This window comes from Bolinopsis microptera, chromosome 3, assembly GCF_026151205.1.
Source record: "Bolinopsis microptera isolate Bmic1 chromosome 3, MBARI_Bmic_1.0, whole genome shotgun sequence".
Taxonomy (NCBI): Eukaryota; Metazoa; Ctenophora; class Tentaculata; order Lobata; family Bolinopsidae; genus Bolinopsis; species Bolinopsis microptera.
The window spans coordinates 16,897,807-16,909,603 of record NC_087074.1 but is presented as its reverse complement, the minus strand read 5'-3'; the positions used below and the strand labels follow the sequence as shown (position 1 = coordinate 16,909,603).

The 11,797-nt window shown below is 38.8% G+C and overlaps 3 protein-coding genes across 3 annotated transcripts in view; 1 reads left to right on the top strand and 2 right to left on the bottom strand.

Annotated features, from left to right (window-relative positions):
- The window catches only part of LOC134812705 (POU domain, class 2, transcription factor 2-like), a 1,142,226-nt gene that overhangs the window by 459,406 nt on the left and 671,023 nt on the right, over positions 1–11,797 (bottom strand). The gene's annotated exons all lie outside the window — the stretch shown is intronic.
- The window catches only part of LOC134812704 (fatty acid synthase-like), a 63,289-nt gene continuing 54,220 nt past the window's right edge, over positions 2,729–11,797 (bottom strand). Inside the window, exons 25-28 of the mRNA XM_063820231.1 lie at positions 4,518–4,670; positions 4,056–4,276; positions 3,747–3,893; positions 2,729–3,527 (exon numbers count right to left, since the gene is read on the bottom strand). The gene's annotated coding sequence lies outside the window, so the exon portion shown is untranslated. The remainder of the gene's footprint in view (positions 3,528–3,746; positions 3,894–4,055; positions 4,277–4,517; positions 4,671–11,797) is intronic.
- LOC134812802 (uncharacterized) lies at positions 6,557–11,334 on the top strand. Its single transcript, XM_063820370.1, has 2 exons — positions 6,557–6,627; positions 7,415–11,334. The coding sequence occupies exon 2, from the start codon at positions 7,476–7,478 to the stop codon at positions 9,345–9,347; it is 1,872 nt and encodes a 623-aa protein (XP_063676440.1). The 5' UTR covers positions 6,557–6,627; positions 7,415–7,475; the 3' UTR covers positions 9,348–11,334.

Sequence of the window (11,797 nt, the reverse complement as noted above, 5' to 3'; positions counted from 1 at the left end):
CTCAACTATGCTTCTCGCAACCACCTCGCTAGATCGGCGAAATACGCTACTGGGCCTCACCGAGTTGCGATGAATTGACATCGTTTGATTCTTGTAAGTTTACAACCTACCAGGACGCGCGCCGAGTTGGACTCATCGACGGTCCAATATATGAAACAAATATTTTACGAGTATCACCCGTTAATTTGATTCACGATGTCAATTCTTCGCATCTCGCCGATCTGCATACGTGGTTGCGAGAAGATGCGCGGCGCGGCCCAGTAGTACATCGCGCTACAATGACATCGTCAATTAACAAGCGTAAGGGCTCTGGATAGAGCAAATATTGACGCATGACGGATGTTACTCATCTAAATTTCTTCGAAGTAGCGCGTACTGCGCCGCTTTCTTCTCGAAATGGCCCGAGGCAAGTGCTACTGCTACAAAGCTAAGTAGCGCGCGCCGGGCTAGTCCATTAACAATTATGAACAAAACAAATGTTATAGAACCATAGATGACTACTTAAATAACTTTGGAATTGCTGGCTAGGTTAGCTACACGTTAGTGCGCGATGCACTATTTATATTGTATCACGTGGTGACCCCCACTGTCGCTTCACTGTAGAGTTTCTACGATACAGGGGGAGCCGCGCACTCGTGCGCGGCGGGTCATACAACGTATGACAAATGCACTACTGGTCCGCGCCGTGCATATTCTAGCAACATATTGTTCGGTAGATCGGCGATATGCACCAATGGGACTTGCTTGCTCTATCCAGAGCCCTTGCAGTAGCGCGCGCCCGCAGTGGCGCGAAAGCACATGGTTAGGTGAAGGCCTTGCCGCGAGCTGCGAAGGATTGACATCGTGAATCAAATATTTTTATACATGTCTATGGCCGGAACTGGATTGCTAGAAATGCAGAAGCTCTGAATCGTAAAATAATTCCCAAGCAAACTGTACATGCCGCTTCATGAAGAAAAAATTGCTTTGTGCCTACTATGCCTACTAAACTGCAAAAGGCTTCTGGGCAAATTAGTGTAACTAAAGTGTAACTAAATACAGGTTATCGTAACCTGTTATGATGATGTTTTTAGCGGAAAAAGTGGAGACAGGTTTGGCGTTTGCTGGAGTCCAATAATTACTTAACAGTAACCCGTGCAAGTAAAGCTTTGACGGTGACGGTAATGGTAACGGCTCTTACTAAATCGCTCGCCCAAAAATTTCATGTGACTTTGGTTTTTTTGGTTTTGCAGCCGTACAAAACGGTTTTACATAAACCCTAATCCCAACCCTAACCATAACCCCGAAGCTATCCATAATCTTAACCACAACCCTAACCCTAACCTTGTATCACGTTGCGACCCCCACGGTCGTTTCTGACGATACAGGGGGAGCCGCGCGTGCGCGGCGGGTCATACAACGTATGACAACCCTAACCCGAGCCCTAAATAATCGAATTCACGTTTTACTAGCCTGTCACGTGACCAAAACGGTTTTTTGCCCACAACTCTCCAGGGAAGCATTTTAACCCTACGTCATGGGGGTGATTCGGAATCAGCGTCCAAAAATACACCGATCTAGATCACTTTCATGCCTAAAGGGCCTTTTCACAAGAATTTTCTTAAAATTTGGGCGAGCGATTTAGTACTAGTAGGAGCGAATGGTAACGGTTGATCAATTTACGCTTGTTATGTGTTGTCCATTGTTAATGGACTAGCCCGGCGCGCGCTACTACGAAGCACTTGCCTCGGGCCATTTCGAGAAGAAAGCGGATTGATTGTAATTGTCCAATTACTATACAGTTACACTCACAGGACACAGTAGCCTTGCGCTTGCCCTTATTCATTATTATGCCTTCTCGGTCTAGCTATGTGTTATGTAATCAGTAATAAGCGCCATGAGTTGGCACAGAACTTTTTGTAGTAAAAGTTGCTTTGCTCTAACCAAAGCCCTTTCGCTTGCAGTAGCGTGCGACCGCCGAAACAAGCAGGTCGCGCGCAGTACGCGTAGACTCATGGCTAGGTGATATGGAGCAGTTAAGCTTATTGTTTAGGGGATTCTAGATATTGGAGTGAGATTTGAGAAATATTGAAATCGTACTTTGTACTTGCAAATTCGATATCACGTACCCAAATTAAACTTAAAGTATTTCACCTCTCGTCTCCTCGAACCAAATTTTAAGGAAAAGACTTGTATCACGTTGTGACCCCCAACGTCGTTTCACTATAGAGTTTCAACGATATAGGGGGAGCCACGCACTCGTGCGCGGCGGCCGGTCATACAACGCGTATGACAAGAAAATACTACTTTATCACAGCTAGGTAAATTTTTAAACAACTTTTGGTACCAAATTTATAAAAATCGGAGAGAAAAAATTCTGTGCCAACTCATGGCGCTTATTATACCACTTATACATAATCCTTACGACTTTAAGTTTAGCGATACAAATTATATAACTTTCTCTGCAGATCATAGAATTGAGCAAAAATGGCGAGAAGAAGAGATTGGACATTGGAGATAAGAGTTTCATATCAACAGTCATCTTGAACTTTTGTCCTACAGGGAAAGTGTATTTGTTACAAAAGATTTCTAATGTCTTCTTGATTCACGATGTCAATCCTTCACAGCTCGGCGAGGCCCTGCAGTGGTGCAACTGCATCTCGCCGATCTACTCGATCTTGCAAGACGAATTATTTGATGCGCGGCGCGGCCCAGTAGTGGATCGCGCTACAATTTCAATATGTCTTCGTGAAGAAATCATTTAATAATTGATCGGGGAGTTGACCAAAGGCCATTAAAAACTGCTTTCACTCACCATCAAACAATCCAAAACGTCACATTTAAAAACAAACGTGCCAAAAAATTATTTAAACATGAATGATGAAGTTACCAAAAAAGTGAACCCTTATCCTCATAGTTACTTTAGCCCTCCTTACGACTTTAGATAAAAAATGTTCACTTATCTTGGTATTATATTTGCCAAATACAACATCAAACATACACTTACAGATTACAGAAGCACATAAAACTAAAAGTAAATTGAGAAGTCTGATTTAATCATAATCTATCTTAGGCTTTAAACTTAAGGTTACATCCCCATTCCCTGTAAAGTTTTAGCTCTTATCGGCAATTAAATACGGGTGCCATAGTATATATAGTATAGCATAGTAATCAGTAACAGTAGGTTTCAAAGATCAATTACTGATTACCACTTGATATTAGTCCTAGCACAAAAACACGATTATCATTTTCCATTTCGGATCCCAAAATAGATCCAAAGAGCCACGAGCGTACAGTTAGTGGTGAGAAAATCTTTGAATATGATGTCTTGACTGGTACCGCGGCGGTTGTCTCGCAATTCCAAACCATGTCATCGATTCTTACGAATAGAATTATGTTATTCGATAGCTTAGCGTCTCCATTGTCGTGTTTACAGACTGGTTTGCAGAATACAACACGAAATCTTGTCCGGTGTTGGAAAAAATCACAAATAAGCCTCTCAATGAGGGGGCATTTTGTGTGAACCGTCACCTCAATAGTTTTTCCACCTGCAAAAGTAATCATTATCATCATTTATAATATGTATAGTGTATACCGATTATTATGCTAGAATATTTTGTTCTAGTGTTTATTCTATAATAGGGCGTTCACATGTAATCTGATACTGTTTGGCCAAGTTTTAAACCCCTCCCCCTCCGTAATCAGTTTTAACTGTAAAATAAGCCGATCATAAATTCTCAGAATTCGTATCCAGAAATGTTTCGAACCTGGGAAGCTGCAAGGAGAGGTAAAAGAAACAGCAGACGGATCTAAAACAGTATTACAGGTAAAATCTTTAGCGGCGTTTTGTAACTCTGGTTTTATAAGCGTCCAATATGATGAGAGTTTGACGAAAGCAGCTTGAAAGTTGACTACTGTTGGAAAGTAACGGTTAATGACATAATTCACATAATTTACATAATATATCCTAACTTGTAAATATTTTATTGAAATGTTAATTTCTCAATCTTCCTGTTATAAAGACGTGCAATGTATGGTGACTATTGAAAACCAGCTCCACAGTCAACATGACAAACCTGACAAGTTCTTTAGCAGGGACGACATGCCAGAGATACCCTGAAAGTGGTGTCTGATAAAGTTGATAGCACTGCCGCAACGGTTTGTGGCTGCCAGTACGTCCAGCAGATTTCTATCTGTTGACAAGTTTACAACACAGTCACCAGAGTGTATCTGATCGAGAGCGTGGCCAGGTGGAGTCTGGTTCACGTTTGTGAAACTCTGATGAATCCCCTGGAACCTGATAAAAGAATGCTAAAGAGGAATTGGGATCAGGTCATCAGGTGACTCACATCTTTGTTCTATAATTTGTTATGATACTATTGAGAGTAATGAATTGATCATGATGTCAATCATTATGATAACATATATATAACTGAAAAATGAGAATTAAAGTATTGAGATATTTTCTGTCGTACTAAAAGTAATTTAGAAGAGCAAAGAGAATATAATTCCCTTACAATAATAATCAAAACAAGAACCTTTTTCCGAGAATGTGTCTGCATGCGGAGGAGAGAATTTGCCCGTCTCCAATAATCACCACGCTTGTTGGTTTATTGAGCTCCATTACTTTGTGTAGACACAGGGACACAGCTAGCGAGGCCCACACTTCGGGAGAGAAGCCGTACTCCTCACTGAAACAACACAACAACATCATTCGTTGATTTATCGTTTTATTTGTTTATCGCTTATTTATCGCTTATTTATCGCTTGTTTATCGCTTGTTTATCGTTTGTTTATCGTTTTATTTGTTTATCGCTTATTTATCGCTTATTTATCGCTTATTTATCGCTTGTTTATCGTTTGTTTATCGCTTGTTTATCGCTTGTTTATCGTTTGTTTATCGCTTGTTTATCGCTTGTTTATCGCTTGTTTATCGCTTGTTTATCGTTTGTTTATCGCTTGTTTATCGATTGTTTATCGTTTGTTTATCGCTTGTTTATCGCTTGTTTATCGCTTGTTTATCGTTGACTTGAAGTGTAAAGACGGAAATCTAATTTCTGCACCAAGGGAGAGATGACCCCTACCTCCAGGATGTAGAATACCCATATAATAATAATAACATTCTGTTGAGTATAATATGTGGCCCTGTTAGACGTTAGTGTAACTTTTGCTTGATCCCTGATTGTTTGTTCTCTAATATTTTGTATATACAATATACATTTCAATCTTGTATATATGTCCCGTCTATATTTCATGTTCTCCTATGGTCTCTACGATCAGCTGACTCCGGGCCAGAAAATCATTATCGAGTGCCATGGTTTGAAACCTTGACAGTCGAGAACAGTTGAGACCGTCTCCCTTGGACACTACCGTGAAATATGATATTACTCCTAATCTCTCTATAACGTAATCTCTATGTTGTTGTTTTACATTCTAAGGCATTTATACTCGGTACTCATTAGTCAGCGTTTGGTACTTTTGATTTTGGCTTTATGTGGTCACTAGTGTAACCCGTGCCTTTATGTGGTCATGCTATGTTAAAACACATGTTATTAAGTTTCATTGTGTTATTAAGTTCATTGTGCTTCGTTTGCTTTATATTTGTTAGTTTGTTGGGGGGAGGGGTGGGGTGGTATTTGAAGAGCTTTATAATTTCTGGACAATAACCACATGTGTAGGGTGGGGTTGGGTCTGAACAGAGTTTGTATTTTGTTCCTATCCTAAGCTGTGTGCGCCGAATGTAAAAGAAAACATAGTGGCCTTGTGTCAATATTGTGTAGCTTTGCTTCTTTTTCCGTAAGCGGATCAACAGCAAGAAAATATGTACACATTACACGTAAATGGTGAGGTAAATGTGTGTAGGACCTGAATGTGTGTAGGACCTGAATGAGTGTAGGACCTGAATGTGTGTATGACCTGAATGTGTGTACTGTGTAGGACCTGAATGTGTGTAGGACATGAATGTGTGTACTGTGTAGGACCTGAATGTGTGTAGGACATGAATGTGTGTTCACTGTGTACTGTGTAGGACCTGAATGTGTGTAGGACATGAATGTGTGTACTGTGTAGGACCTGAATGTGTGTAGGACATGAATGTGTGTAGGACCTAAACTGTCGGTTTGTAGAGAGTGTTATAGTGCTCATTACAGTGTGTTACACAATTTTGTGAAATATGATATTATTTCTAATCTCTCTCTAATCTTTGTGGATCATATTTTGAAAAACTTCTGGCGAGGAAATTTTCAAGTAGCTGGACACGTTCATTGAAGTTTGAGGATATATACATACCTTCTTATAGCCACTCTCTTGCTACTCCAAGTCACCTATGATATCTGGCCGAAGTTTGAGGATATATACATACCTTCTTATAGCCACTCTCTTGCTACTCCAAGTCACCTATGATATCTGGCCGAAAGGTCGTTCTAGTTATATATAAAATACATTTTTGTTTGCTTTAATTGATATCAAATACAATTTTTGTTTCCTTGAATTGTTTTTTTCTTGATTGTTTTGCAACAATGTTAATTTTCAATCGGTCAATTATATTGAAAAAGATATACACATTTGTCTATTTTACAGTTATAAAATGTCCCGGACTAGCATCACCTGACTTAACCAGAATCGTGCGGTCGGCCATTACTAGTTACAGTAAGTATCATCTCTAACCACTGGTAGAGGTTCCAAAAATTGATATGCGCAATATTTGTATTATATTAGTAATATATAGTAATATATACAGTAATATAAAGTATATTAGTAATATACATAATATATAAGTAATATACTGATATAGTACAGACAGATCCGTCTGAAAAAATCGATTTCCGACACAAGAGGCTTTCTAAGGATTTTTGAGTTCCATTCGATGCCCTTAAAGTTAACGGCAGACCAACTTTTCCAAACTTTTCCACGTGTCGTAAGGTCACATTTGCCACTTTTTCCCACCTTTCTTGTTTGTCGAATATCTTTAGTTGTGAACATCGTAGAAGGTTGCAGATTAATCGAGGGTGTTTATCTTATCAACGAGAAAAACGTTTGTAATGACAACTTTCACGTCAGACAATCAAATAATTGGATAATTACTAATTACCTAATTACCAAAAGTCAAAATGATTGGAATCGCTTTAAACACGAAGAAAAGTAGTTTTTAGACAATTTTTCACTTCCAAATATTTTTTGAGACTGAGAAAAAAATTCGTCAAAAGTGATCAAATTGCATGAAACGTGGAGGAAAATTCTTTTCGGATACACTTTGCGAATTTGTCGTTTCGGGAAGTTTGGAAAAGTTAAGGGCATCGAATGAAACTCAAAAACGTCAAAAATCCTTAGAAAGCTTCTTGTGTCAGTAAATCGATTTTTTCAGATGGATCTGTCTGTACTAATAGTATAAATAAATTTTACAATCCGTCTTTATCAACATTCGCAACATTTTCAGGAGAACAGAGTTCATCAACTGAAGAGAAAGGACGAACGAACCCCTAGGGCTAGACATAAAAATGGACAAAACCGGACAAAACATTAAGTTTCCAATAAAAGGTAAACTCTGCTCGGTGGAGGAAATATCCGAACTTGCTGTTAAGATACGTGCCGTTCCTGAAGATGAGTATTATAAATTTAATTTTCCATATGTCACAAAGCGGATTCTTAGCACAGAGTTCCTCAGTGTGTTTGTTGATTTGTACAGCACGAATGAGGACATACAATTCAGACGAGATGCAACCCTGCTGCTGAAAGGGATCTCTAAATACGGTGATCACAGCAAGGAGGGAAGTTTTAAAGAGCTAGTAGATCGTGGGATAACGAAACTTATCTTGAGTGAGTGTGAAGATTCAGATGATGCTGATCTGATGACGAATATTGTAACAGTTTTAAGACATGTTTCATCGGCACAAAATTTTGCTCTTTTGCCTTGCCTTGCTTCAGATGGTCTGTACGGCAAACTGTTTGACCTGCTGACTACCTGGAAAACTAATGATGACATCGTTGCGATCCTCCTTGCTGCGTTTATACAGATATGTTTCCTTGAGATGGAACCAAGCAAGGATAATGACCTACAAGATTCATGTAATGGGCTCCTCGGTGAGGTCAAGAGAAATTACCAGCTATTTGAGGGTTTACTTGGACTTGAAAATAGCTGCAAAGTCATTGTAAGAGCATCTTTAATCCTAAACAAATGCCTTGGGATCATGGGTGATACGGAAATGCAGGAACGATTAATACCTCCTCCTGATAAGATCTTCACAGAGGATGGGATCTCTAAGTTAGCAGGCAGCCTGGATCAGCTGACGGAGTTTTATTCGGTGGAGGTTGTGGGACAGATGATAGACAAACGATTGACGAGTGACTTTGTAGATAAGTTTGTTGAGACCTATGATAGTCATACTGATGTAAAGTTCCGTAAGAACATGACCCATGTGGCGGAAAGACTTGCAGATTTGAATGACAAAGATATAACTTGCTCTCTTATGGAGAGTGGTGTTGTAGAGTATCTGATAAAAGTTTGTGAAGATTGTACTGACAGTGGTATTACCAGCAACATCTTTGATGTCTTGAAGAACATAGCAGCAAACAAAGAAGACAGTCCTACACAACTTGTAGAGATGGGAATGCTTTCAAAAATAGTTCTGCTTCTTCGAAAGTGGCGTAAAGATGAATCCGTGATGACGTCTTTACTTAGAGCATTGTTTTGTATATCTTCTCGTGATGTGAAGGATATCGAAGAGTCACTAACAAACACTTCAGTGCATGGTGACATACCTAACATCCTTCAAGAGATAATAGAAACAAGCACCAGTGATAGCGTCATCAACGAAACCTTTGGTGTGATCAAAAACTTGTCTGACACTGAATTACTTCATCAGAAGTTTATAAATCCTCAGTTTTTTGCAATCACTTTCAGTCAGCTGAAGTCAGAACATCTAGGAAATGGAACTAAAGGTGAGTTACTCAATGGTGCCATACTTGCATTGGCAAATAAGAATCCTAACACTACAAAAGATATGTTAAGTCCTCACATTGAATCTCTGAAGGAGCTGGCTGAGGCAGATGTTGGTGAGATAAGCATAAATGCAGCTGCTGTAATATTGTTAACTAAATACTTGGGTTGCAATGAATTTGTAGATAAGTTTGTTGAGACCTATGATAGTCATCCTGATGTAAAGTTCCGTAAGAACATGACCCATGTGGCGGAAAGACTTGCAGATTTGAATGACAAAGATATAAATTGCTCTCTTATTGAGAGTGGTGTTGTAGAGTATCTGATAAAAGTTTGTGAAGATTGTACTGACAGTGGTATTACCAGCAACATCTTTGATGTCTTGAAGAACATAGCAGCCAAACAACGAAAGACAGTCCTACACAACTTGTAGAGATGGAATGTTTACAAAATAGTTCTGCTTCTCCTTCGAAAGTGGCGTAAAGATGAATCTGTTATGACGTCTTACCTAGAGCATATGTTTTGGTTAACTTTTCGTGATGTGAAGGATCGAAGGTCGCCTAACAATACTTCAGAGCAAGAGACTACCTAACATCCTTCAAGAGATAATAGAAACAAAGCACCAGTGATGCGTCATCAACGAAACCTTTGGTGTGATATAAAACTTGTCCCGACACTGAATTTACTTCATCAGAAGTTTATAAATCCTCAGTTTTTTTCAAATGCTTTCAGTCAGCTGAAGTCAGGAAATTTAGAAAATGGAACTAAAATTGAGCTGCTCAATGGTGCCATACTTGCATTGGCACATAAAAATCCTAACACTACAAATGAAATGTTAAGTCCTCACATATGATACACTGAAGGAGCTGGCTAAGGCAGATGATGGTGAGGTTAATATAAATGTAGCTGCTGTAATACTGTTAAACAAACACCTGGGCTGCAATGTAGTTACTGAAAACATTCAATATTTGGTACCAGAGCTTGACAAGATGTTTACAGATGAGGGAATTTCCAGACTAGCTAGCTGCATTAAAGCAATTCCATATACGGAAGAAGAATTTGAGAAAGAAGTCGTAAGCAAGATCGTCTCAACTGGTTTCATTGGTAAGATTATTGAATCTTACGATAACCATTCCGAGAAAGACTATCGGGGAAACCTGTTTTGCGTGACAGAAAAAGTAGCTTATTGTGGCGATGAAGAAGCAAAATGTTCACTGGTCGAGACTGGAGTCGTAAAGCATTTCATAAAAGCATGCGAAAATTGTACTGATAGTGAAATCATCTGTTATATCATTGATATTATTAAGAGTATCGCAATGAATAGCAAAATCAGTCAGGAAATACTCGTTAAGATCGATGTTTTTCTGACATATGCAGCCTATTTAAAAAGTGGTGCAATGATGAATCTGTGATAACCATTTTACTTAATGCAGTGTATTTCATGACCACAGGTCGAGAAGATATTGAAGACTCACTAGAAAATATTCCTAATATTTTGCAAAAGATAGTTGAAACAAACACCAGCGACAGGCTCATCGATGACGCTTTTGATTTAATAAAAATCATAGTACGAGATACCAATGCACTCCAAGCAGAGTTCTTGAACCCAGCATTTTTCAACTCCATCTTCAATCGCCTTAAGTCGAACACTATAACCAGCAGCAGTATTACTGAAGTCCTCCTTGGATTAGAAACTAAAAACGCTCGCAAAACCAACGATTTGCTAAGTCCTCACATTCAGTTACTAAAAGAGTTATCTGAATCCGATGACAGTAATGTAGGAGCTGTACTTCTATTACACAAATGTCTAGACGGTATTGGGGACACTGAAGCATTTAAACTTTTGGTGCCAGACCTTGATGTAATATACACCAAAGATGGAGTCTCTAGGTTAGCTGCTACCATAGGAGCAATACCTTACACTGAATTAGACTTTGAGAAACAATTTCTCGTACACCTCGTTTCTACTGGATCCAGTGAAAAGTTTATTCATGCCTATGAAACACAGAGTGAGGTGGAGTACTGCAGGAATTTGACCTACGTACTCAAAGAAATAGTAATGTATGCAGGAGATGATGCAGCGAGTTCTGTGGTTAAGAGTGGGATATCAGAACACTTGATCAACTCATGTGAGAACTGCTCTGATGGGGAAGTCATGGATAACATATCTACTACTCTGCAATTTCTAACATACGATGATGCGAATATTATTCAGCTTGGTGAACAGGGAGTCCTGAAATGTGTACCTACGCTGTTAAAAAGGTGGATTGGAAATGAGCGAGGAGAGAGTATTGCGGACAGCCTGATTATAATGTTAACTAAGATGTCAGTGTCAGTTGTTGTAAAGGAGCGTATTGTCAGTCTGGTGAATGTTGGTGTGAACATACCGGAGGTATTGGTAGATATCTTCGAAACCAGCAGTGATTTAGATGTACTGAAGGGTACCATTGATTGCATCAAGAACATGCTAACGGATTCCATGATGCTTCATGAACACTTTTCAAATCAAAAGTTCATAGATACGTGCATTTCGCGTACTAAAGGTGATGATCTAGATACAGAATATAAAGTTAAGATACTCTGGAGTATAGTAACACGACTATCGTACAACAACCCATCAAAATTCGCTGAGCTCCTTTCTCCACATACACATTATGAGATACACATTTTGTACTGATAACTGAAATTGGTTATTGAAATGTTTTTCATTTTATTTTAAAAGTTTTAAATGGTCCATTTGATTTTTATGGACGTTTGTGAGTAAGTCTGATTAAATGTTTATTCGAAATTAGAATCAAGTTCAATAATTAGTGTATTTCTTAGAATTAGGTTGAATCAAAATTAAGTAATAATGATCTCAGTAGCTATGGTATCACAACTGAA

Coding starts and splice junctions, on each gene's coding strand:
- LOC134812802 (XM_063820370.1), top strand. CDS start 7,476: ATGGACAAAACCGGACAAAACATTAAGTTTCCAATAAAAGGTAAACTC.